The sequence below is a fragment of the Zalophus californianus genome, chromosome 6, assembly GCF_009762305.2.
Source record: "Zalophus californianus isolate mZalCal1 chromosome 6, mZalCal1.pri.v2, whole genome shotgun sequence".
NCBI classification, from domain to species: Eukaryota; Metazoa; Chordata; class Mammalia; order Carnivora; family Otariidae; genus Zalophus; species Zalophus californianus.
In genome coordinates this window covers 94,655,169-94,683,140 of record NC_045600.1, presented here as the reverse complement: position 1 = coordinate 94,683,140, position 27,972 = coordinate 94,655,169, and the positions used below count along the sequence as shown (strand labels likewise).

Sequence of the window (27,972 nt, the reverse complement as noted above, 5' to 3'; positions counted from 1 at the left end):
CACATTTAAAGAAATGTTTTTGGAAGGTATTTTTTCCTTTGATTTTTATTTTGTCCCTGGAGTAGAATAGTGTCAGTTATCATCTGTTATTTTGGCATTTTTCTTTCCTAAAAGTGACTACTCAAGCTTTTTTTTTCTGATTCTTTCTTTATTTTGGTATCTAATAGACAAATTCGAAAGATAATTTTTAACTTTTTCTTTGTTACACTCACAACACACACACAGACACACACATGGAAAGATTCAGTTTTAATGACATGCTATTTTATAAAGCAAAAAAGTTTTTTGTCTTCAATTTTAACCTTTTTTGGGTGGATAGGTTCTTAATTTCTGAATTTCTTATTCATAAAAAGATAAAAAGGATCGCTATACCTTTGTAATCATCTCCCATATTTAAAACAGATTTTGGCTTTTGGTAGATGGACTCCAATCATACAGGTGAGGCAGTTGCATTATACCAATGGTGCTCACAGTGTTTTTTATATTTTACTCATAGCTTTTGGCATTGATGACTTGCACTGCAATATTCACACAGTCGTTTCTGGAACCAAAACTTGCACAGTAAGAGAATTTGTCAAGGGTACAATATATTACTCAATCTTTGATAAAAGCTCTTCTCAAAACTTATTTGGCATAAGAATTCCTTACACACTCTTCAGACACTTTCATTTCTTCTTAACGTATAGTAATGTCGCTAGAAGAAGGAACCTGATTTTGTTGTTGTTGTTTAATTCTACATAGCATTCTAGAAATAAAACAATTGTGAGCTTTCCATAACTTGGAATAAGATTCTTTCTTCCTGAAAGATCCCCCTTCCTCCAGAAAAATGGTGAATTACAAATGAGACTAAAGTCCCAAATCAATGCTTCAAAAATATGGAATAATTGAGCTAAAAGAAACTTTACTTGCTATTCAGTAGCCAGTAAATACTTTAATTGAATAGATGCTAAAACTAAAATCCAGAGAAGTCTTCACCATAGCCCAAATTATGTTAATTGCTAATGATAATTAACTCTTTGCTTTGAATTCCATTTTCATAGTATTACCACTGCTCATTCCGGATGACAGGGGAAGGTTGGCTTTTGTGTTGTGGAGAATATCAAGATGTTCTTATCATTGATGCCAGAAGTTTGGCTGTTATTCACACTTTCATATCGTCTCAGTCTCCTGATTGGATCAACTGCATGTGCATTGTTCACTCCATGAGAATTCAAGGTAATAGTTGGGTATTATATAACACTAAGAGAGTGCATATAAAAATAACCACTTTTGAACGATTTGTTAAACTAATGGGCAAGAGTTCAGAATACTCCTTTATGTTTATCTGTTGGTGGGGACAGTTCTCTAAGCCAGATCAAGAAAACTGAGAACACTCATACCAGTGGTTCAAGTCATTAGAAAGTCAGCAAGAGGTCAAGATGAAATGAAAAGAGGAGACTGTTTCCATGACTCAGTTCATTGGTACATTTCAAGAGTGACAAGCATGCATTTGTTGTGGATTAGCAAGACTCTTGGAACTTTTGCCTTGCTGTATCTTCTGGATGTAGTAGAGAATTCCGATTCGTGTAATGAGAGAATTCAAATTCCGTAATGGCTCCTTACTTGTTTCTGAAATAAGAAGGTGCAAGATTGACAACATAATGATTTTCAACGTAGTTCTGCCCTTAGCGGTGCTCTTCTATTACATGGGGGTCACTTTGAAATTTTAAAACAAATTTAAAACGTGATCTAAAATGTTTATTTTTTATAAAAAAAAAACCCAAGGCTGAATAATTTTCACCTATGTAATCCTGCGTAATCCTTAAATGACTATGCTGTGATCTTTACAGCAACCAGTTATAACAGGGGTCAGCTTATACGTGACCTTTATTGTTTTTACAGAAGATTCTCTCTTGGTGGTATCAGTAGCGGGTGAGCTCAAAGTATGGGATCTCTCTTCATCTATCAACAGCATTCAGGTTGGCTTGTGAAACTTTTTATTCTCTAATTTCAAGCATATTTATTGAAATTTTTTTAATTATAAAGGTGTTACCCATTCACTGTTAAGAGTTCAAATAATGTTGAGGTGCCTGGGTGGCTCAGTCGGTTAAGCATCTGCTTTCAGCTCAGATAATGATATCAGGTTTTGGGATCCAGCCCCACATAGGGCTCTCCACTCAGCAAGGAGTCTGCTTCTCTCTCTCCCTCTCCGCTCACCTCGTGCGCGTGTGCATGCGCTCTCTCTCTCTCTCTTTCATACAAATAAATAAAATCTTTTTAAAAAAGGAGTTCAAATAATGTAGAAATGAATAATTCTATCTCCATGTACTTCCCCCCTATCACTCTTCCAAGGGGTAGGCATTGGTAACAATTCAATTGTATCCTTCCAACCTGTTGTCAGGGCATATACAAAAATTTTTATTTATACACACACACATACACACACACTGGTTACATTTTAAAAGAAATAAATAAATAGGTCATAGAGGACTATCTTTCCGAGCCTTACAGCAGAAAGAAAGACGCCTTTCTTCTGAGTTTATGTGAGTGATAGCAGGGAGATGACTGTGAACGGCTGGGGGGTCACATGCACTGAGAGTCCAGTATATTTACCTGCTCCCTGCATCAACTCGGCTACAAGTTGAGGTGGTGGCTGAGAAAACAGTCGTAGTATTTATGCTGATGATAAAATTGTTTCAGCTACCCTATGATCTGAACTCTCCTTTGGAATTTCTTGGTTGGGGAAGCCTAGGGATTATGTTAGCATAATGAGCCCAAGAAACACACACCAGCATTATCAGAAACTTATTGCTAATATAGTATTCTAGGTGTCCTATGTTGGCCACTCTTTTATTTGTTTTTCAAAGCATTTTATTCATTTTTCTATTTTAGCAGTTAAGGTACTGCAGGTTTTTTCTTTAATATTTTACTTTTTTTGTTTTATCTTTCTGCCATGTCTGAAAATTAGAAACTTACTCATATCTTTACATTCTCAGCATCCAGCACAGTCCCCAGAATGTTTGTTGGATGATTATATGAGGAATCCTGCTTATGATTTCCTTTGCAAAATAACTTCTTATTTCAGAAAACTCAAAAGAAAACTGGGGTGGTTTTTTATAAAAATGGTGTGATCTACTTCAGGTGTACGATGGGGCAAGTCTTCTTATACAGTCGTGTATAAATTACCTAGAACTAGTACTAAAATATTCCTATTACTTTTGAAGGAAAAGCAAGATGTCTATGAAAAGGAATCCAAATTTCTCGACTCCCTGAACTGCCGGACAATACGATTTTGCACATATACGGAGAGACTTTTACTGGTGGTATTTTCTAAATGTTGGAAGGTATTAATACCAGTGATATACAAATGTAATTTTTTCTTGCTCAATGCAATAATTATGAGTTTGATTTAAATATGATTCAAACTCTATATTATTATCAGAGCACGGAATGATTTGTCTTTTATAACTCACTTTTATCAATTTTCCTCTCCCTGCACGCAGCTGTTTTGCTTCTCAGGAGATTATATATCTAAAATATATCCTAATTTTATTAATAACAAACTATTATTATAGTGAGCATTTATCTCTAGATTATTTTTAAAATTTAATGCCTGCACTTTAGAACTAAAAAGAAAATTAATACTTTTCACCTACATACACTGATTTTATTTTTAGACTTGTTTTCTTTTTCTGCTTAGTCACTACATTCATTTTTAAGGAATATGCATTCCTTTCTTGTGAATATATTCACTGATATCTCCAATAAGAAAGAAAAACTAAGTTATTATATCATCTGATGGCATCCCTTTTTTCTTTAGTGTTCCATACACCTGACCCAGTTAATAAAACTATATTGTCTTAACTTATATGTTGATAATATATTTTTGAACAAAAATATAAAGTATGTGGTCTAACAAAAGTTTTCAACTGTATAAACTTTTTTGTATAATAAATTTTAAAAATTTAAAGTTGGACTACCATATGGAAGAAATAAAATTATATGTAAATTTTGGGATTTTTGATCTCTGTGCTTAATGGTCACATTCTGGGATGGTACAAAGCTTATTCACTGAAACCTACCTTAATATAAGTGGGAAAAAATAAGTACCAGTAAAATATCATCTTGGTACATGAGTACAGTGTGTCCTGTTATTAATATTTAATATATTATCGCATTAACACTGCCATCTAAATGGTCTTGATAAGCATAATTTATCTTTCATCTCATTGGCAGATTAGATTAGAAGCTTTTGTTAATGTGTGTCATTAATTTTGTATTTTAGGTTTATGATTATTGTGATTTTTCCCTTCTGCGGACTGAAGTTAGTAGAAGTGGGCAGTTTTTTGCTGGTGGAGAGGTGCTTGCTGCTCACAGAATCATCATCTGGACAGAAGATGGTCACAGTTATATCTATCAGCTGCTGAACAGGTGGGCTCAGATGGGAGCGGCATACAAAACATTCAGGTAGAAAATGAACTTTGGGAGGTTTATTATGGAAAAATCCCTGCATGCCGCCCATGATCAAAAACCAGAACAAAACAACTTTGGCACTAGAAGATTTACTCTGGGCTTGGTAGGCTTCAGCCTTTGTATAAAACAGCAGGGGATGAAGGAATGAGATTAACCATGTATAACTTGTACAGCTGGTGCTGGGTTTTCAAAAAGTCACTTGTAATTATTAACCCAACAATTTCTAACTAGAGTTTAGAAACTTGAATGGTACCATCCGGCTTTTGAATGTGGGAGGAGGAAAAAAAAAAAAAAAACGAATAAAGAACTCCAAAGTTCTAAACTCTGCTTTTTATTTTTCACCATGCAGTGGGCTTTCCAAAAGCCTATACCCTGCTGATGGAAGAGTGCTTAAAGAGACAATTTATCCTCATTTACTGTGCTCTACTTCTGTGCAGGAAAATAAGGTAATGCAAGGAGAGAGTGACTGCCTCAAAACTGTTTCACTCCGCATCTTAGTTAAGTGTTGCTTTGTCTGTAGCAGAGTCAGACTTGAAAAAGTTGAACTGAAGAACCACAGCAAGTTATCAATGAGAAAATCAAATCTAACTGTTAATGGGTACTGAAGAGAAAACGTTGCCTTTGAAAAATGTATCTTTTAAAGTCTGATTAAACAATATATATTTATTATAGAAAAATTACCAAAGTTAAACACCCACACACATACATTTTTCACTGACCCTTTGGATAAATGGTTTGATGCAAAGTTACACATTTTTCACTGACCCTTTGGATAAATGGTTTGATGCAAAGTTATTATCATTTTGATGTATCTAATCCAATTTTTATACTTAATCAGATGGTTTATATCCTGCTTTTTTTTACTCAATATTACCATTTTTTGCATATATTTAGCTCTTTTTCTGAATGAATTTTCTTGCTAAAACAAAAACAAATATATTTGTGATTCTTGGCAGAGTTGAGGATATAATTATGTGTTTTTACTTGACTGAATTATATCTTTAACACTCCAGGAAGCCTGAACATTTAAAGTTATTTTATATTAGTAGTGCTAACCAAAGTGAGGTTGTTTTGTTGTTGTTGTTGTTGTTGTTGTTAACCTATGGACTTGGTCATCAGTTAATTATCCAAAGAAGTATTTCATGGAGAATGGAGGAGTTTTGGATTACTGATGTATCAACCAAGGAAGCATGTTATTTTTTACAGAGTAATGTTTTGCTTAATTAGATAGCATTGCTGTTGGAGATCCTATAGTTCCGTGATTGTCCCTTTAACATATCTGCAAGGTTTTGTTGCAAAAACTTCATTAAGCAGGTGCCAACCAAGAATCAGAACTCTTAGTGCCATCGCGGCATAGGCAAACTTTAGAATTGTGGCATCAGGCACTATTTCTAAAGTCATTTGTGGGTGGCACTCGAGCCTTGTTTTGCAGTTGGTCATTAAAGCAGTATTGTGGCTTACTCAGAAAAGCACTTTTAGTCATTTTTTAAAGGACCTGCCTACCTATTCTTTCTTTTAGCTCCAGAATGCATTTCTTATAAAGCAGTTTTCCCTAAAAGCTAAAATATAAGTAGTGTCCTTTAAGAGCTTCCAGTCTACTCCAAATATCAATGCTATACACTGCTATGCAGTAAAAGGATAGCAATTACAAATTAACATAAAAGATACTAATCTTAAGGGAAGCCATCTTATTTTGTTCCTCAAAATGTAAAGACATAGATTTATGGGTCTTCTGTCAACAATTCTTGTTTAGACAACCACAGTTACTTCTTTATCTTAAAAGTGGGAAGTACTTGGAAGCCAGTGAAATATGACTAGAATAATCGGAATCTTAAAGAAGCTGGTGTGCCCATCCTTACGCCCTTGCTTGCCGTTTGTCCAGCCAAGAAATTAAAGTCTGACATTATTCTCCTTATTCAAAACATCCCCAATATTCACTAAATATAAGACTTCTTAGTCTCCTGCAGTTAAAAGGTATCATTTTGGTGGGGTGGGGAGATGAGCTTGGTAGGTACAATGAGTTTAGAAAAAGGGGTTCTATAAATATGTAGTATTAACTAGACACTTCTTTTGGAATCAAATCTTAATGTTTGACAATAACGTGTACCCAGAGTTAACATTTATGATGCTAGGAACATATCTGCTGATGAAGTTGTAGTACCAAATGACACTCTCCCTTCCTTTCCGTAGTTTATGAGAGTCTCCCTAGCTTCAGATCACAGCTGATGATCACTGAGGCCAGTGACAGGGGTCTTGGTTGTTGAGATGAGGTACTGGGCTTTCCAGGGTCTTAGCTATGGAGTAACCCTGAAATGCTGAGGTGGGAGTAGCTGGGCTAGAAACAACCTGAGGATTGCAGACAAGGAATTTGGGTGCATGAACTAAGAGTATTAACAATGATGACGATATTAGGTAACTTTATGTCCAAGGCCTTATTATTGTCAAACAGACACTCCTTCATTTACATGCTTTCCCACCATGACCACACTTTGAAACTGATGTTCAGAGAGGTTAATTCCTAGGATTTGAACTTAGGCTGTTTGGCCCCAGAGTCTGGCAGGGGGCCTTTGGAGCAAGTTTCTCATTGTCCTGAACAGTGGATAATAAGAATGGTTAATATTCACTGAGTGTGTACCAAATGCATGGCACCATTCTAAACACCTCACCTTTAGCAACTCATTAATCCTGACAGCGATCCCATATAATAGGTGCTTTTATTGGCCTTCTTTCACAGTTAGGGAGAATGAGACAGAGAGGTTAAGTAAATTGTCCAGATCAAGTAATTGGCTCTTTTAATAGAGTTGGTACGTACTAAACCAGGATTTGAATCCAGGCAGTTAACCCAAGAGAATTCACTCTTAAAGACTATTTTATTACCTCTTAGAGGTATTCCCTCTCAGAGAACGAGTGCTCCTTGTGATGTGTATGGGGACTGTGATGAAAAATTAGAATTCATATGGTGAGGGGCTCTGAGGGGGTTTGCAGGTCAACAGCAGAACTGGAGAAGGAACCCCTGGGAAGGATGGGGGTGGAGGCGACAAGGAGTGGGTTGAGAAGTGAGGGCAGAGGGATTGACAGTAGCCCAGGAGTGTGAGCTGCAGGGGCAGTGCCCCAAGCTGCGAGGGCGGACACGTGCTGCCCACCACCAACCTGAGTAACCACCCTCCTCTCTGGAGCCTCATTCCCAGATCAAAATCCTGAGGGAGTTGGACTAGTCAGTGCTAAGGTTCCTCAAGGTCAAGAGAGTTTAAGAAGCCAGTTTACCCAAATTTTATCAACACCATTTCTAACACCTACAAAAGTGATGGCCTGACAAGTATAAGACTCCAAAGTGCCTTCTTAATCTTAAAAAAAAAAAAAAAAAAAGATTTATTCAGAGAACTGACTTCATAGGAACTGTTTTCTCTCCTGCAATGCTCTCATTTTGGGAGACGATAGAGGATTATACATCTTGCTTGCATGGTCTTGGATTCCTTTCTTTTTCTCTTCCTGTCTTGGTTTTCTTATCTCCACACCAGGAATAATAACCATGTTTACTTACTTTGTAGCTTTGTCGTGAGGATTAAATAGAGCAGTGTTTTGGCCTTTAATATTCTCTACAGATATATTATAGAATTTTTCCAATAATACATCAAAGTCCTGACCTTCAAGCCTATTTTCTGACTAGGAACTATCACTTTTGTAGACTTCTTTAATTCTAGCACCCCAGTTGGCTTTCTTTCCAGGGTGCCTTTTATTTGTACTTCACAAGAAGTGTTTGTCTTTATTTTTATAATCGCTTCATTATTTTGATCCCTTGTGCAGAATCTCTGTATGCAAGTCTGCCCAAACAACATCTACACTGCACCAAGGTACTAGGGAGATTCTAGACTCATTCACTACTAAAAGCGTATCTTGCAGAACTCTGGTGCCCAATATTCACACTCTGCCTCAGCAATATTATAACTTCACGTACATAAACATATAATATATATTAATATAAACTCTAGCTACATATTTATTTATACTAATATAATATTTTTGTGTTTGTTTACTTATTTATTTATATGTTATGGACTCATTTTTATATGTGCCCACTTAGAATATTTAAAATCAAATATATTAAATCTGAAAAATAGTCAACAGAAAGTAGAAAGCATATTGGTAAAACAAAATTACCATACAAATATTAGTTGTTGCTGTTTTAATTGACAATTGGAACTCAAGGGGCCATAAAGAAATCAGGCCGCCTTAGTGGGCAGTAGAGTATGGTCATGAAGACATGGACTCTTGAGTCAGAATTATTGGACTCCAAAGCACAATGCTGTTTGTTTCACTCTGGGTAAATCAACGTCTTCACTCTCAGTTTATTCATCTGTAAGCTGGAGACAATGATAGTACCAACTTCACAGAATTATTGTGAGGACTATTTAGCTGAATGGATGGAAAGCCCCCAACAGTATGTGTCATACGCAGACAGAACATCTTCAGTAAATGTTAAACTCTCTGAAGTCTAGCTGATGACTTTGCTTCTATTTTATCAATTTTTTTTGTCTTGAGTAAGAGATTATTTCACTTAAGTTACTTGGAATTTTTGAAAGACCAGGAAAAAAATGGAAACAAGACTTCATCTATGAAGTCTTGGCCCTCCATTTTAAGCCAGTGGTTGTCATTTTATATTTAGATATTTTTTCTACATAAAAGCTAACTTTTTGTTTTGGACCAGAGCCTTTCCTTTGTTATGGGCTACATGAATGAACGGAAAGAGCCTTTTTATAAGGTACTTTTCTCTGGAGCAGTCTCAGGAAGAATTACTTTGTGGCATATCCCTGATGTTCCTGTATCCAAGTTTGATGGTTCTCCTAGAGGTAAGATAATTTCTAATCTATTTATAATCATATGTCTTCTGAGAATGAGTTTGTAATTAATTCAGTATTTTTCTCATTTGTGTCACACAAGGCTACAAATAAGACAGATTTTTCTCATGTACACTACGCATTAGATGTCAACTTAAAGGTAGGTATAAACATTTTGGGGGCAGAGGGAGAGAGAGATTGAATCCCAAAAGGGCTCCACACCCAGTGCAGAGCCCAGCCTAGGGCTCGATCTCACGACCTTGAGACTATGACCTGAGCCGAAATCAAGAGTTGGACACTTAACTGACTAAGCAGTCAAGAGTTGTATGCTTAACCTACTGAGCTACCCAGGCACCCCAAACATGATGTTTGTAGATCTTGTACAATAATAAAACCAATATAATTCAAATTAACATCAATTTAACAGGAATGGCGTTTTATTGAAATGAATGCTTATAGTATGAATGTATGATAGGCTGATACACCATACTCAATATTTTTGAATTTGTCGTGCCTATATCCTATACCTTTTCCTTTTTTTTTTTAAGATTTTATTTATTTATTTGACAGAGAAAGAGAGACAGCGAGAGAGGGAACACAAGCAGGGGGAGTGGGAGAGGGAGAAGCAGGCTTCCCACTGAGCAGGGAGCCCAACGTGGGGCTTAATCCCAGGACCCTGGGATCATGACCTGAGCCAGAGGCAACCGCTTAATGACTGAGCCACCCAGGTGCCCCATCCTGTACCTTTTCAACCAATTTCTCTGTTGGATAGTTGCAGCTGCCTGGAACAACAGGAACAGATATAAACTTGGCCACTAAAACATTTAGCATTTATTTATTTTAGTTTTTCTTAGAATACAAAATTGAAGTCATTAGAGTAAACATTATTGTGGAGAACCTTCAAAGTCCTGAGACCACATATTGCAAATTGAGGAAGGCTGTCTTACTCTGTTTCCCTTTTTCCCAAATCATTAAGTCATCTCTGTGAATCCTTGTCTGGGGAACAGCAGAAACAAGGTATTCAATACTTGAATTTCTAAGTGCAACTTTCCACTGTTTAGCAAAATCACTGGTATAACTTTTAGTGTGTTTGTCCCAGATGTTTTCAAAATGGTTCATAATAGTCCTAGGTTAAAAAGATATGGATCAAAAAATAGATGTAGAACTTGGTACAGTGCATGGAAAAGTTTCTCACAAGTTCAGTTTTAAGAGTTAAAATACATACCATGCCCCTGCTGAGGCCACCTAATGGTGAACCTAGGATTTCTCACACCTATGTTCCACAGCCAGCAGCAGAATTAAGTAAGCATCTAATTAATCTTCTTTTTAAGTAGAACCATAGTCATCTACGACAGCACTTGATGTTTGTCTCAGGTTTGGTTTCTAGGTTTCCATAGTCACTGTGGCATGTGTACTGAAAGACCTGGGTTCTCTTTCATAGAAAGGTAGGTTGGCTTTGACTTGCCCCCTTTGCTCCTGAGTCCAAACTTCTCTCCCTTCCTAAGCCTACTTGAGGCCCAGTTCAAATGGTTGGGTGGCAAGCTATGCAAAATGATAACCAGTGTTCTTGGTACTCATAGAAAATTCCCCAGGAGCAATTTTGAGATATTCATACCCTTGATATTTAAAGAATACATTTCTTCCATTTTCCTCACATAACTAAGAGACCCCCAGTTTTCCTTCTTAATGTTGCTGAGACACATAGAGAATTTATGAGATTGGACCAACACTTTACATCACTGCAAGAGTTTCTCAGTTCTTTTTAGGTGACCTAAGTCTAAAATGAACTCACGAATACACACCTATTCTTCTGAGGCTCCTTGAAGGAGAGAGGACCAATGAAATAGCATTTGGAATAAAGACAATGGATGACAGGAGAACTCTTCTGCAGTTAGTCACTGTTAGGATGGCAAAAGAGCCTCTAGGTACCCCAAGGGATGGTGCCTTGATAACATTTTCCATATCTATGATGAATTTATAAACCGAATTTTCCCTTTTTTTATGTGTTTTCCTTTTAGAGATACCAATAACTGCCACATGGACCCTTCAAGATAATTTTGATAAGCATCATACCATGTCCCAAAGTATTATTGACCATGTCTCTGGGACTGGAACAGTCGGAGTCACTTCATCAGAGTATGTTCCAAGTCTTGATAAACTAATATGTGGCTGTGAAGATGGGACAATTTTCATTACACAGGGTTTGAATGCTGCCAAAGCAGGACTTCTAGAAGGCGGTTCTTTATTAAAAGGTCATTGAATTTTATTTAACCCTATTTATTTAATTTATTTAAGCTTCAACTTTAACTAGCTGTACTAAGAAGATTCCTGAAGCTTAAAGAATTTGCTACTATTTGCTAATTAATGTGTACATATTTTAATATTAAAGTAAAAACACCTAGTTTTTTTTTTAAAGTCAAGTGGAAGGTTATACAATGGGAAATATGTTTCTCTTCTTCCTTGATCTTCCAGCTCCCTTCAACAAAGGCAACTGCTAGTAAGTTTCTTTATACCCTCCTCGAAATTTTCTATGCATATACAAGTGCATACCAACATAGCAATATGCATTCTTTTAATAATATTACACAAATAGAGGCATAGTCTATACATTTTACTGAAATCTCCTGAAGCATATCTTAATAAAATATTTTGGAGCACATTCTTTATGGGTTCCATTTAAATGACTAATAATAATAAACTTTAATTTTAAAAAAATCTCCTATTAATAGGTGTTTCATTTTTTTCTGGTCTTCGGCTACTGGAGGCAATGCTGAATTTACCATCTTTGCATATATATGTGGGGATATCTATAGTATTAATTCTCAGGAGTAGAATTACTGAATCGACACTTACGAGTATTTTTAATTCTGAAAATATATCTTAACAATGGTCTCCAGAGAACATACATCTATGTATATGTATGTCCACTAACAGCCTATAAAAATGCCTTTTCCCCACACCTGAGCCAACTTTATGTGCAATTAAACTTTTTAGTATTTGCCAATCAGGAGAAAATGGTATCTTCCTGTTCTAATTTTTTAATTTTTTTGTTAATGAAATGTAGATATGTTCCAATACATTTTTTGTGCATTGCAACGGTGAATACCTATTAAATAAATACTGTTGTGTGGTAATTTGTCTTATGTAAAGGAAGGAATATCCAGGAAGCGCTTGAGATTTGGGGATGTGTAGATACTTGATATTTTTTAACGCATGGATACTACTAGACTGCAAGGTCCTTAAGAGTAAAAGCCAAATCTCACTTTTTAAGACACATCTTGTTACTGTTCTCAGCTTACTTTTGCTACTTATTCAATGTTATTGTTTTATGTTCAGTGATTACCTAAGATAGAGGAGTAAATAGCAATGAACAGAGGACACGTAATATACTGCTACACAGCTCAATAGCTGCTGTTAAAGAGTTAGTGAAAAAGCTTGAGACCTTAGCACTTTTTATCTAGGCCAATTTTTTCTTATCCATAAAACCAACACAAACCTGCATTTGACCTGAACATTTGAATTAATATTCATCTTGCTTTGCTAAGGGATATAAAGGGAGGATGTGCCTCATGGAATAGAAGTAACTAATGATTCTTTAATAGACGTAACAATGATTCTTTGGGACTCTTTTTCAATTTGAGTAAAGAGGGTTTGTGGTCTGTGGTCTTGTCCTTTTTTTTTTTTTTTAAGTTTTAGCTAATGATGATGTAAGAAGCAGTATGGAAACTGGGCGTCAGTAGCCCTGTGTTCTAGTACAGCTCTGGTATGCAATACCTACATTCCTACCAAGTACCAGGGCTAGGAAATGAAGGGCATTATCATATTTATTCCACACAACAGTCTTGTGTGAAGTAAGTGCTATTATTATTATCCCAAGTTTTTCATGTACAGTACCTGTGACTTAGAGGGGAAAAGAAGCTTGTCATGGTGACCTGTCTAGTAAGGGACATACCTAGAAGACCAAAGCTGGATTCGTGTAACAGCAAAGCTCTGCTCTCAAACATTACGCCGTGCTCTTTTACACTTGGATCCAAGTCACTTAACTTCTCTGCACCTCTGGTACTTGATCGATAAAACAAAGAGATAAAACTAGGTGATCTCTAATATTTCTTAAGGCAAAATTGTTCTGAGAAACTATGCTTTTCTTTTATACTAGACTTGGTTATGCTCATTGGAAGAGCAACAGTGAAGTCCTGAGATTAATTTTTGTAGAAGCAAAATGTGTGAATTGTTCATTCTTTTAGAACAGCCTTTGCTATTTAATGGCACTGGAATTGGTGCTAGCTGATTTTGGTGCTGGCTAACTTGCTAACTAAACTAACATTGGTGCTGGCTAACTTGCTAACATCCTTAAAGAATTAGCAGACTTAGAACAACCAGACTTCATCAAAAGCATGACCTAGCTTATGAGGAGGTACTTGCCTTTTGAGATGGTCCAAGGGTTGTTCATTCATTTTTTTTTTTTAACCAACTGCCTAGGTTTAATTATACGTATTTTCTTTGCATTAAAATTTTATAAAAGAAAATGTTAGCACTATTTCTTGAGCAAAAAAAATTTTTTTTTCATTATTTGGTGTTTGTTTTCCAGATTCCCTTCCTTACAAAGTTCTCAAAGGCCATCACCAAAGTGTTACTTCATTACTTTACCCACATGGTCTCTCTTCGAAATTAGACCAAAGTTGGCTTGTGTCTGGGGACCAGGACTCGTGTGTCATCTTGTGGAATATCTTTACTGAAGAAATTTTGCATAAATTCTTTTTGGAAGCTGGTCCAGTAACAAGTCTTTTGATGTCACCAGAGAACTTCAGAGTAAGTTAAGACAAAGAGTAAAACATAACATAAATTTATGTTACATATTAAAAAAACATAAGGGCAATTAACCCATTTTCCCACGGAAAAAAGTTCTATGTACCCATACTACAACTGGATAATTTTTATGAATTCCTTTCTAATTTTTATATGCATTATTATTATTATAATTTATGCAAATAATTTGATTCTAAAGCAAGGATTTTGTCAATTCTTGTCTTTACAAAAGCCAGTTAATTCTTTTTTTCTTTTTTCCCCTAATTCTATATCTTAATGGAATTCTCATTTTTATTTTTTTAATTATTTTTTAAATAAAAGTAATAGTGTAGAAGCAATTCAAATATATAGGAATCTATAAATTAGAAAATAATGTTTGCCTTGAATAATATACTTTTATAATAATATGGATAGTTATATATTTTTTTTCTTAAATAGATTTTTGTTTGCTCTCTCATTTGTTTAACAAATTTCTGAGCATCTACCTTGTGCAGGACAAAAGGAAATACTTTCAAATATAATTTTCACATGTAATATAAACTTAAATTTAGCTTCCACAAAGCTGACATCTTTGTTAAAATATGAACAATCAACTTTTGAGTTTCCTGAGTTTGTCAATCAGTTGATTGACTTGTCAAAATTATATTTCTCTGTAATAACATAAAAAATCAGCTGCAAAGTAAACTCAGAGAAAACTTACACTGTATTTTTGAAATAAGACATAATGAAAGAAATATTTCAGTAACACAAATGATTAAACAAATCAGTGAAACCAAGTGAAGAGACTTTAAAAAAGACTTCCATATGGTGATTTGGGATACTTTGATATGTCTTTTATTACTGAAGTTCCCTCTTCTTCTTCTTCTTTTTTTTTTTTAATCATTTTTCTTTTCCTCAAAGCTCCAGGACAGTAGTCAAAATCCTGACCCCTTTTACTTCTGCCTGAGTCATAAATGACTAAACTCCAAACCAAGCCAAATAAGAAAGGAGTTTATTGAAAGGGTATAAGAGGCAATATTTTAGACACACAAAACAAAGCACTACAACAAGGACCCAGTGAAATTTGAACTTAAGTTCAGGAACCAAGGTTATTTTCTCTTCAAGTCCCCTACCCCAAGAGTCTGTTTTCTGTGATTGCTCCTTAATCTTCTTCCTGTGATCTCTTAGCTTTTCAATTTCAAATGCATAGAAAAGAGAATCTGATTGGCCAAGTGTGGGTCTCTAGTGTATGTCGACCTCCGGCTATAGGATCTGTGTTCGCGTGTTATGTGTACGTTCACACTTTGTATGTGTGTGTAAGTTTCCTGAAGTACATTGGGCTCTCTGTTCTAGAGGCCGTGGGTTGTGCAGGTTCTCTAAGGGGTAGTAGAGAGGGGGCAGTGCCATCTGCTCTATCCTACAGTCCAGGTTCCCCATACAGCACCCCTGCCATTTTGTGATTTTTTCCCCCCTCAGGATTTCTGTAGTCTCCTTAGAACGAATTAGGAAAAATAACTTGCTCCCCAGCACCCCACAGAAAGAGGTCAGTAATGGGCACAGGGCAATTCTCAAGGGATCCCAACTGATGGTTTAAAAACACAGCAGCTGAAACTCTGACTAGGTGCCCTAGTGAAAGACAGAGCATCCACATAGCAAAGTGGTTAGAAAAGAAACCAAGAGGCACTACCCCGCTAACCCTCCTCCCCTCAGCCACCCACCCACCCCCACGACAGCTGACTAACACAGCGCCCTCTCGGTGAGGCACAAACCTGCCCTGTAAACTCCCAGATGAGCCTCACAGCACCCAGCATGGTCGGTCTTCGTCCTAAACTGTGTTCAAGGTAACCACATGCTGACTTTTTAAAAAGTATCTTAAGAATCTTTGTCCTGCGAGCCTATTTTTGGCCCTTGTATCTTTGAAGCTGTGCATTCAGTTGGAACTATCTAGTGCTTACCTCTTTTAGATTGTGTCTACACTGAGTTTCCTGTTTGGATTAGAATCTGAATAGTTCTGGGAACAGCACCAAATCACATTCTGAGGCTCTGAGTGGAAAATATCAGCTCATGATACCCTTGGGCCTAAGCCTGTGTCTACAAATAGCTTCTTTTTGTGGCAACAAATTAGTTCTGGGGTTTATTTTATTCTGCATTATTTCCGATGTCTGCCTCGCTGCCTGAATTTGCTGAGTGATGGTCAAGTCCTTCATTTATCTTATAAGTAGATTTGGCTTGGAATTCTCCTTTTTCACTTGTGTCTCTTGACCTCCGTAATAAGTTGTTGAATTTAAAATCTACTTGGTGTTTAAAGCTCCTCTTTATGGTGTTATGTGAAGAGGTCCTGTAGAAAGCAGAAATGTCATTTTGTAAATGGTGTTTAAACAAAATATTTTTATGTTACTAGGGGAAAAAGATTTAATTTTAAGGAAAGCATTTGAGTATTTACTTACAAATAATGCTGGGTTTTTTTTGTTTGTTTTTTTGTTTTTGTTTTGGGGGGGCTTTTTCCCCACAGCTAAGAAGTGATCAGGTAATTTGCTGTGTGTGCAGTGACCATTCCGTGGCTCTCCTTCACCTTGAGGGGAAGAGGTGCCTCCTGCATGCCCGGAAGCACCTTTTCCCTGTGAGGATGATAAAATGGCACCCGGTTGAGAATTTTTTAATTGTTGGATGTGCAGATGACTCCGCTTACATCTGGGAGATTGAAACAGGTAAATTGGAATTTTACCCCTTTCATTCTTTATATGTTTATGCATCAAAGCATTTGGCTAGGTGGAGAGTTCCAGAGAATATGTGGTGACCACCTTAACCTGGTTTAACCTCTGGTTGAGCTGCATTTCATGGCCTTGGTTGAAGGCGTGTGTGGAAAATAAAACACAATGGCCCAAGTCAGAGCTCGACCAACTGATGATTAGCTGACAGAGCAGTGCACAGGAATGAGCCGGATATTTCTGGAAGCTATAAATAAAAACATAAGTTATCTCACTTTAATTATTAACAAGAGAGAAATTTAGTGTCCTACCAGTCTCAAATTATCATTAAATTCTGCCTTCTTCAGCATACTCACTATCTCAGCAACATTTTGAGCTAATTGATGATCAGTAATAGTGGAATATAATTAATTACAAAACTCCAAAAAGTTGAGTCAGGGAAACTGAAAATTGAGTGGCTCAATTGAACTGTTGATGTCGTAGTGTAGAGAATGTACAGTGTGAACATTAAAGTTTTCAAAAAAGTTTTACTCTATAACTTAAGATTGAGAGTAACACATTTCAGGCAGATGCTGGGAACTTATCAAATACGGCAAGGTAATTAATGAATGTGAGTCAGGGGAGTGCGCCTGAGAGTACATTTTACTGAAACCATTGCATGATTTTTATTGATTAATCAGTGGTGGTTTTATGTTGGGTGTTATTAACAGACTGGATGGTTTATAATATTATAGTTTAGAGTCATACTTCACCAAAATAATTGCTATTTTCTTTACATTTGACTTTCGTGTGTTAATGATGATGAGTAATGTACTGGTATATGGGTGCAATATAATTCTGCCTTACATTTGTACCTTGCTTTACAGCTTTGATGGCCCTCCATGTTCATTTCCCATTAGATTATCACAACTTCTAGGGTGGTGGAAGAGACTTTATTACTCATTTTATTGATGAGGAATTTGTAACTGATTTGTAGATGCACAAAATTACATTGCTAATAAGCGGCAAACCAATATGAGGGCCCCATCTTTCTTTGCACAATGTGCACAAAATTAGGAGAGTTTTACAATTCTTAGGTAATCTATCAACCTGAGTGACAATTGAGTATAATGGATAAAATGAGCTCTAAAGCCTGGGCTTGCTTCCAGGACCCGCTAACAAAGGTTGGCCTCAGGCAAGCAATTTGGCTCCATGGCATGTCAATCTCTTCATCTATGAAATGGAAGTAATGATACCACCTTCCTGTCAGGATTAAATTAACTAATACTGACCATGCTTGTAAAGAGTGCCTGTAGGTGCTATGTCCTTAGTAATAGTTAACTATTATTAATATGATCAAAGAACGAAGCAAAATCTTGACTTCTGCTCGTGGAATCTAAGACTCTAAAACACATACATATGTGCAGTTGCATTGCTTTCAATTGTGAAATTGTGAAGATTTGCTAATCAAATGTATTTTTTTCTAGAAAATAGAATCTAGCAAGAATAAAGAAATAGCTGGGCATTGACAAATGTTTACAGTTCCATTGCTCCATCAGGATACCTCTCAGCCTATGCAACTTTTTACTTACGTATTTTTTGATGGGGTGGGCAGTAAAAGAGGAAGCCAAACCACTAGTACTTTTTTTTTTTAAGATTTTTTTTATTTGAGAGAGCACATAAACGGTGGGGAGGGGCAGAGGGAGAAGGAGGAGACTCCCTACGGAGCAGGGAGCCTGACATGGGGCTCTATCCCAGGACCCTGAGATCATGACCTGAGCCAAAAGCAGACACTTAGTCAATCAGGAGCCCCAATCACTAGTACTTCTTGAAACTGTATGTATTCCCACATTTTCTTTTAATTTTATCATTTATTTTTATACTCCCCAATCCATAACCAAATATTGCAGAACATTTGAAAAACAGAGAAAAATAAAGAAAAATGAATAATCCTGTCCTCCTTCCTGAAAATAACTGCTATTAATATTTTGATCTACTTTCTGTCAGAAATCTTTCTATGTCAATAAATAGATGCCAAAATTGTGTTTCAGTCATGGCCCTGGCAGAAAACTGAATTTAACCCAGGTGGGTCAGATGAAGAGACTTTAATGGAAAGGGCTATTTATAAGGGTGTGGATAAGACTTAGGGAACTGAGAAGGAATGGAGAGTGAGGTCTCCATCGCCCAGACACTGGTAGTATCAGGAAGCCCTCACCACTTGCCTTGGGCTGAAGCAACAAGAGGGTACAAACAGTGTTAGGGGCCCCGTGTGAGAGTGGAAACTGTGGAGGAATGGTCACTCCCTGAAGTCATGGCAGAGAAACCGCTCCTCCCAGAGATGCAGGACTGAGACAGAGAGTTGGAAGAAATTATTTTCTCTGTCCTTCTGCAATCACCTTCCTTAGTTTGATCCAAGTGGAAGCCAGAGAGGAAGGACATTTCAGTTCTAGGCATTAGCCAGGGACCGGAGCAGATGCAGAAGAGCAGGGAAAGGGTGGAGTGGCTGGTCAAATGGACAATAATTGGCATCGTGGCCGTGATGGACGCATCATACTTTAGCTCAGGAATCTTCTGTAATTTGTTGTGTACATTTTTTCCTATAAAAAAGTTTGTTTTAGGATTTCCATATCAAATAATGTGTCCACATTTAGTGCCAAATGTAAAATACTTACTTCACATGAGGCTGTGAGACTGTTTATTTCATGGTTATCTACACTAATACTTTATAAACAACCTTAACTCAACCTAAGATGGAACTTATAATGGTGAAAATATTACTAATAATTATGGAAATTCCTTCACATTTGTGATGTGCCCTTTCAGTTTTTCAAAACATTGTCCCATTAGCAATTTCATTTGAACCCCCCCAACACTGTGCCCATGGCTGACACCCTGACTTTACTCACCACTCACCATGCTTATTGTATTTGGATAAATTTATGCTGTTCCTTTTAGTCTGTGCCTGTTATTGGCTTTGTTTCAGGTTGCCTTTAACCTCTGCAATTCCGGTTTTGTTTAGAATTGAATGAACTACTTTTTCTTGCTCAAGCTGAATTTCATGTGGCTAAGATACTTCCATCTCATTTACTGTGCTAGATTTCTTTGTCACCCTCTTCCTGGAGAAGTGGGAAAATCCAGACCAGGAAGCTTTTCCATTTATAGTTTCCTACAGTTAGAGGAAAAATACCAACTAAGACCAAAACAATTAGGCGGAAAAGAGGCTATGAGGCTATAGAATGTGCTTGCTCACTGATGTGCCTGGCACATGGATCAATAAATGAATGAATGAATTAACACAAATTTTCTTGGATCTCAGTAGGTTGAGGACAAATGAGCTCATCTTAACATTGGCCCATGTAGTGGCTTTTAGATCACAGCTGGCCAACTGCAGGTAGATCCTCAGCTTTCTCCTCCAAGTCTCCCTTAGGGCTTCCGGAGTTCACAGGGCCGGTCTCATCTCCTCGGGTATAAGTCTGTGTATTTTCTACTCCAGGTAATTTTTCCAGGGTTTTTCCTTTTAGCTTTGCTAGAAGGTTCAAACTTCGTTTCATATGTGAACAGACCTACTCCCTGCTCCGTTTCTCCAGTACTCTGACTCCTCTAAATACCTGAAGAAGGGATAAATTGACACTAAGAATCTTTCAGCACTAGAGCAATCCCAGAGCTCATAGAGAGAAAATAGGAGGTGTCAGTGGGATAGGGGTTTGCGGGAAAGGGGCCTAGAGAGAAAAGGTGGGGGAAGGGGAATGAAGCTAAAAAGTAATTAATTCTCAACTGGGCCAAAAACCCACTTTGATGGAAGGTTGGAGTGTGGGGTACAAGTCGGTCCCTGCACCACCTTCCCCAAGTGTAGAAGATAGAATATGAGACTTCATCCGTTTTTCACACTTTAAAACAGCCTGTTCTCACTTTATTGAAGAGTTTATTTTATTCATTTATTTAGTCTTTATTATTTATTATTTATTATTTAGAGCTATGTACCCCCATGCCTATTTTATCTTGAAATCGTAAGAAGTGTTTCTCACTGTGACAGGTGGCACAGTCAGATACATGCCAGGGTAAAGTTTGGGGTCACAGGTGGGCATGCTCATCTCCCAGGAGAGGCAAACAACCAAAGTAGAGAAGTATTTATATAACAGCGAAGGCCCTCATCTTCTGGCTAAAAATGCAGCGCTGCCAGGTTGGGAGTGATGAGGGCATCTAGTTTCTCTTATTGATTTGCCGGATGTCCCATGATGTTTAGGCCTGATTAGGAAGGGAAAAAACTGGAGATGTCATTTTGATTAATATTTGAGCTCCCACAATGTGTTTGGCACTGACAACCCTGGGCGACTTTGTCACCCTCATTGCTGTGAGACACAATAGGGATAATGTAATACTGATTTTTTCCCCCTAAAATGCACACCAGAAATAAATCTCATCTCTGAGCTCATTATTCTTTTAAGAATTGAATTTAAAATAATTCTGAGGACTTTTCTGTTCACCGTGCCAGATTTACATAGCAGAAAACTCATGTAATGAATTTCTCACACGTTACTAATAAAACAGTTGTTAAGACTGAAGGTCTTCTTTTAAGCTTATGGCCTGTGTTGTGAAATATGCCATATTAAGCAATTTGTGTGTATGTGTCTTTGTATGTGCGTGTGCATGCACATGTGTGTGTGTGTATGTATGTGAAAGTGAAACCTCACTTGCTTGAAAATGAAACTCTCAATAAGATAGATCAGAAAAACTTCTTCTGTAAAGAACTGGAGAGTGAAGTTTTTAAGCTTTGCAGGCCACATGATCTCCTACCGAGCTCTGCCTTTGTGGCACAGGAGAAGCCATAGATAATATAGAAAGGAGTTGGTGAGGCTGTGTTCCAATAAAACTTTATTTGCAAAAGCAGGAAGCAGGCTGGATTTGCCATGCAGGGTGCTTTATAGACTTCTAAGAAGGATGGCAGTTCTTTTTAAAGATCATGATTTTCATAATAACTCATGCTAAAGCAATTTATAATTTTTAATCCATTACACCATACTAACTGTATGGTTTTACCCATTTTGCTATGAGGATATGGAATGCAGAGATGTTTTTGAGTCTGAAGGCGCCCAGGTTAGGTAGAGGGCACCTGCACTAGGATGCATGTCTCTCTTTGGTTTGTTCTCCACTGTGCTATACACAGGAACACTTCCTGCAGATGGAGGTCAGCTTTTTGAGACTGTCAAACAGGGAATTAGATAAGGAAAGTTCTGAGAAGAAAAGACATGGCTGCCAGGAAACCTGCTAATGCTCTCCTGAAAGAGAGGGTCTCGGGCTATCTCTCAGAGCTTGGCTCTCAAATTTACACACAGTGCTAACAGTTCTGGGCATCTGATTTCTCAGATGACAGATTAGAAACAGCAGATTGCAAGGAGAGAGACTGTTACTGGCAGGCACTCGGACAGCAGTAGCAACAGCTGATGGGAAGGAAGGAGAGGCGAACCTGTGAATCACTGCGTAGGGCAGTCTTTCCTGTGCCCATGGGAAGATAGTCACCCCCCAAAAGGCTGAAACGGTTTCCCCTGTTCAGGAAACTCTTTGATACGCCTGTACGCCTGCACAGGTTATGGGCAGCTGCCCGTCCATTTCCCATGCCTCCTGCTGGGGAGGTGGGCACTCCTTGCTGCAGGAAGACTTTTTAAAGGTATTACATCTGTGGTGGAATTGCAGTCCTGAGGAAATCTTACAGGCTTACAGCCTGGAGTTTAAGGAGGACCGAAGTCTTTGGCCAGTGACAGGGTAGAACTCAGGGTCCGCGTGAGTCTATTTTTACTCATTTCTTCCTGCTTCTGCTCAGGTAATGTGAGCTGTGTGACCTTGAGCAGGAGGCTTTATTCCAAGAGCCTGGCCTGAGGACCCAGCCTCTGGTCATGACTTGGTTTCTGTGGGAAAAGACATTGTGAGCTTTAAAACAGCTAATTTACAAACAGACCATTGGAACAAAGCCTATGCATATGAAATTAAGGAAGTCAGGAAGAAGACAAATACATTTCAGAGTTATTTTTACCACAGGTGTTAAATTTTCTTTCTTAATTTCATTTTCTTAGTGAAACTAGTACCAGTTAGTCAGAAAATTAATCTATTATGATACCATATAAATGAAGCATTTATTCTTTGGGGGCTTCAAAATACAGTCTTAAAAAGAAAATTTTAAAAATAAAACTATTGAGAAAGGTAAGGTAAGGTTTGTCAAGTAATAGCTAATAGGCCATATTTTTAGAAAATATCTAGCATTTAATCCTCTACTGTAGACCTCAGTTTGCTTTAATTGTTTAGGGTGAGGGATATATTGATGAATGCTGGACACAGATTCCCAGAAATGTACAGTTATATTTTCCCCAATAGAATAGAATCGTGTGGTTAAATTCTTATTCTGCTATACCAAAATATCACACAAGGTCACTACATGGAGAAGTCATTTTCCAGCCCCCAGGTATTGTCTTGTTGTCTTTATTTGTAGTATATAGCGTATAAAATAAACTTTTAATTCCACTAGTTACCAGCCATAACATTCTGAAGGACAGTTTTGCTTGATTTTCTTATCAAGGTCACCCCTCTGTAGGTGCAGGTGCCTTGTCAGCACCTTCATCATGTGCGTGTTAAAGGTAGATTTTGGGTATGCAGCATCTGGCAGGTAATTGTCCTCCCAGTATGTTGTTTTCTCAAAGCCACCTTATTTTGTTGTGGTATATAACAGATGGAACCCTCTTGGGACGATTGTTTTTAGAAAAGAAAAATAGGATACATTAAAGCACAGGATGGGATTTTTCCTACATCATGTTTTCTTCTTTATTGTAATAATTACTGATGTTATTACTCAACACGTATTTTTACTTTGCTGCCTATTTTTTGAATCTTTATGTCTTCCTCTTTGGCCCCCATTGTCACAGCTACGCTATAAATTGAAATTTTGACTCATGTGATATTGTGTGTGTGTGCGTGTGTATGTCAGTGTGTATGTACACACTTGTGTATATGAACTTTGTTTGCAGGTTAACAACTAAATATTTGCTCAATTGTCAGTTTAATGTCTCAAATGGGAATTAGCATCCAGAGGGGTTATGATCATGAGCCCTGGGATTCAGACTGCTACATTTGAATTCTTGTTCTGCTCTTTCCAATCTATATTACCTTAGCCCACTTTGAATTCCTCAAAGACTCACCATCTCTTCACAGTAGTTAGCACTAGATAAATATCATCTGTACTGATTACATATCCTTCATATATTACCATAGCAGTTTGCATTTATGACTCATTAGACACTCCTAATGTATCAAATGAATGTTATTGCCTAATATTTAGAGACAGTAGATTCTGCCTCTGTTAATTTTTTTCCCTCTTTGGCCAATCACTAAATTCAATTGATCAGAGCCTTAGTTTCCTCATGGTGGTGGTGATGATGATGATGATGACACTTAACACAATTTTGCAGAAAAGATGTAAGACATTACTATATGTGAGAATACTGGCTTTATTTTTATTAATTTTATTTATTAATTTATTATTTTTATTAATTAACTGTATATGTGTTCATATAAATACATGCACACACATATATACATGCATATATATGTATGTATATACATATACAAATATATATGCATACATACAAGCACATATGTGTATATGTATACACACCTGCATACACACACGCCACACGGTTCCTCTAATGAAAAAGAAACTACAGCAACAAATGAAAAATACTAAATGGGACTTCATAAAAATTAAAACTTTTGTGTATCAAAGAACATTATCAAGAATGTGAAAAGACAGGGATGTCTGGATGGCTCAGTCGGTTAAGCATCTGCCTTTGGCTCAGGTCATGATCCCAGGGTCATGGGTTCGAGTTCCACATCAGTCTCCTTGCTCAGCGGGGAGCCGCTTCTCCCTCTGCCTGCCGCTCCTCCTGCTTGTGCTCTCTCACTCTCTCTCTCTGACAAATAAATAAATAAAATATTTAAAAAAAAAGAACATGAAAAGACAGCCTACAGAATGGGGAAAATTATTTGCAAATTATATATTTGATAAGGGTTTAATATCCAAGATATATAAAGAACTCTTACAACACAACAAAAAGACAAGCAATCTATTTTAAAAAGGAAAAAGAACTCGAAAAAATATTTCTTTAAAGAAGCTATGCAAATGACCAACAAGCACATGAAAAGATTTCAACATCATTAGCCATCAGGGAAATGCAAATCAAAATCACAATGAGATACCACTTTACACTTACTAGGATGCTTATAATCCAAAAAAAAAAAAAAAAAGGAAGAGGAAACAAGGTTTCCCAAGGATACAGAGAAATAAGGACCCTAGTATATTGCCAGTGGGAATATAAAATGGTGCAACCCCTGTAGAAAACAGTTGGGCAATATTTCAAAAAGTTAAACATAGAATACCATATGAACCCAAAATTCCACTCCTAGGTATAACCCCAGGAGAAATGAAAATATATGTTCACACAGAAACTTGAGCATAAAAGTTCATAAGATCATTATTTAGAATTGCCAAGAGGTGGAAGTAACCCAAATGTCCATCAGTGGATGAATGGATAAACAAATTATGGTATACACATATAATGAAATATTATTCCACCCTAAAAAAACAATGAAATACTAATACATACCACAATTTGGATGAACCTCGGAAACATTATGCTAGGTCAAAGAAGCCAGACACAAAAGATCACATATTATATAGTTCATTTTATATGAAACATCCTGAATAAGCAAATCCATAGAGATTAATGGTTGCCAGGAGATGAAGGGAGGGGAATCTAGGGAGGGAGCGATTACTTAATGGGTAGGGGATATTCCTCAGAGGTGACGAAAAGTCTTGAAACTAGAGAGAGTCGCTGTTTCCACAACATTGGGAATGTACTAAATGCCACTGACTTTACACTTTGAAACAGTTCACTGTATGTTATGTCAATTTCAACTCAATCAAAAGAAAAACCAGAAATACAGAAAGTATAAAGAAGGCATCTTGAAGAAGCAATAGGATCCCAACACTTGCAGATAATCGTTATGAACGGTTAATACATTACACTTCCAGTATTTTATTCCTTCACGTATTAATGTATACAGAGACATGCCTATATTTATTTTTATATCGTGTAAGTCTCTTGAAGGGCATTATTCACTTATTAGTTCATTTTTTTCATTATTAATATAACACCCTGGGAGGTGTAGCAGGGAGCTTTAGAAACCCGCTTTTCTTCACTTGCTCCACAATCCACAAATCCTTTTTTAAAGGGAATGCTAAATGAAATGAAGGGTTTCTTTCCACTTTGAATGCAGGGAACGCTTCACAGCAGTATTAGCAATACCTGTGACATTGTCAACAATAGACATCACAGGTATTTTCATGTCACATCGCAATCATCACCGGTATTTCAAAGTACCATCTATGTTTATCACTGCCGTAAACTTTTAGGCACACCACTAGCTCTTTGTCATTTCATGCATGAATAAAGAAGCATATAAGCTTGGCTTTTAATATATTTTGATGATTGCATTTCAATATAATTGATATCCTTTATAATCCTATGTATTTTATTTTTGACATTTCAAACCAATATTGTGAAAAAGAGCTGGTTCATTGGTTTTCCCCAGACTGCTGAGGGGGTTCATGGTGTGCAAAAAAGTTAAGGCTTTCTGTTAGTCTGAAAGATTTTTAATGCGGGATGCACTGAAGTTACTCAATGGTAGTAGTACAGTTGGGGAGCATAGATCAATATCTGATATATCTGATATTTATGTACTTATGCACTTAAATATATATCTTATTATGTTTATATCTCATATATTTATATATGTAATATATAAATATCTAATATTTAAATATACAGTCACACACACACCAGAATAAAAATACAATAATTTAATTTAACCTTATTCAATTAAATCTGACAATTAACAATGTATCACTGAAGAGAGGCATAGGAGTCTCATTGTATATTTTTTTACATTGCTATAAAGCCTTGTTAGACACCCTTACATGCATGCTCACCCCCCCTACACCATACACATACACACGCGCACACACACACACACACACACACACACACACACATAGTCTTCTATAATTCCATCTAGTAAACAAAGACCTCTGGTTTGGTGAAATTATATAACTGTTAGTTTGCTCTTAGAAGTTCATAGTCTTTTCAAAGTGAGGAAATTCCACAGATGTAGAAAAATTCAAGAGAAAAGTTTTCTACATGAGGTAGTTTCTACTGTGTCCTTTAAAATCTAGATAACACATTGAAAGGCTCCTAACAAAATAAACACAAGTATTTTTCCCCAAATTTGGATTTGCTTCTTTCTCAATCCTTATTAGCTATAAGTATTTGAACAATTATCTAAATTTTATTATAGAATTATACGTCACATGAACATGGTTCTGTATTATTTTGATTCATCCTGACTTATTTTTTAAATTCTACATTATATGATTAATGGTTATCTGATAAAACACATACACAGGTGTTTGTGTGTATGTATGTATGTATGTGGGTGTGGGTGTGCATTTTAATTAAGGTGTTACTCAATCCACCTTTTTTTTTTTTAATCTGGCATGTTAATATGTATCAGGCATATTGTGATATTTGCAGGATATCTTTGGAACATTTTGTATGCTCAGAAACAAATATGAAAAATCAATAGAATCTCTTTAAAATGATAAAGCTGAATATTTTTTTCTCTTAAGGTTACTTTCACCAATTAAGTCCCACCCTTCGCTGCCTTATTGTTTCCCTTGTCAATTACTATCTTCCTGGGTTTTACTTATGTAAAGGAAATACTTGCTATCATCACTTTTAACTGATTCCTGCGGTCTGATTACACTGTTGGATCACGTGCTGGTTAGATACGTTTGTTACATATCTGAATTAAATCTCAGGAGCTTATTCCACGGCAGCAGAAAGAGGAACACATCAGGATGACTGCTCTGTGGCTCCTCCTTAGCTTGGCCCTTCTGCAAGCATTTTATATGGACACTTGGAACATTAGTAGGTTTCACAGCTTCCATATTTGGCGATATAAACCCAAAAGAGCCATCTGCCCCTCCTCACGCTGCCTCTTTTTAATTCCCTAGCAACTTCCCAGTAGCCAACTGCTGCAGAAATGATTGGAAAAGCAAGACTCAGTGGATTGTAATGATTGTTATTCTCTGGGAAAGTAGGTTCTCTGAT

General features: G+C 36.8%; 1 protein-coding gene across 4 annotated transcripts in view; it reads left to right on the top strand.

Annotated features, from left to right (window-relative positions):
- Positions 1-27,972, top strand: part of WDR72 (WD repeat domain 72) — a 219,275-nt gene that overhangs the window by 36,106 nt on the left and 155,197 nt on the right. For all 4 annotated transcript variants that reach the window (XM_027572310.2, XM_027572311.2, XM_027572313.2 and 1 more), the window contains 9 exons: positions 1,041-1,215; positions 1,882-1,958; positions 3,204-3,323; positions 4,265-4,410; positions 4,802-4,898; positions 9,158-9,299; positions 11,306-11,539; positions 13,876-14,096; positions 16,585-16,780. In XM_027572310.2, coding sequence (XP_027428111.2) covers positions 1,041-1,215; positions 1,882-1,958; positions 3,204-3,323; positions 4,265-4,410; positions 4,802-4,898; positions 9,158-9,299; positions 11,306-11,539; positions 13,876-14,096; positions 16,585-16,780 — 1,408 coding nt within the window. The remainder of the gene's footprint in view (positions 1-1,040; positions 1,216-1,881; positions 1,959-3,203; positions 3,324-4,264; positions 4,411-4,801; positions 4,899-9,157; positions 9,300-11,305; positions 11,540-13,875; positions 14,097-16,584; positions 16,781-27,972) is intronic.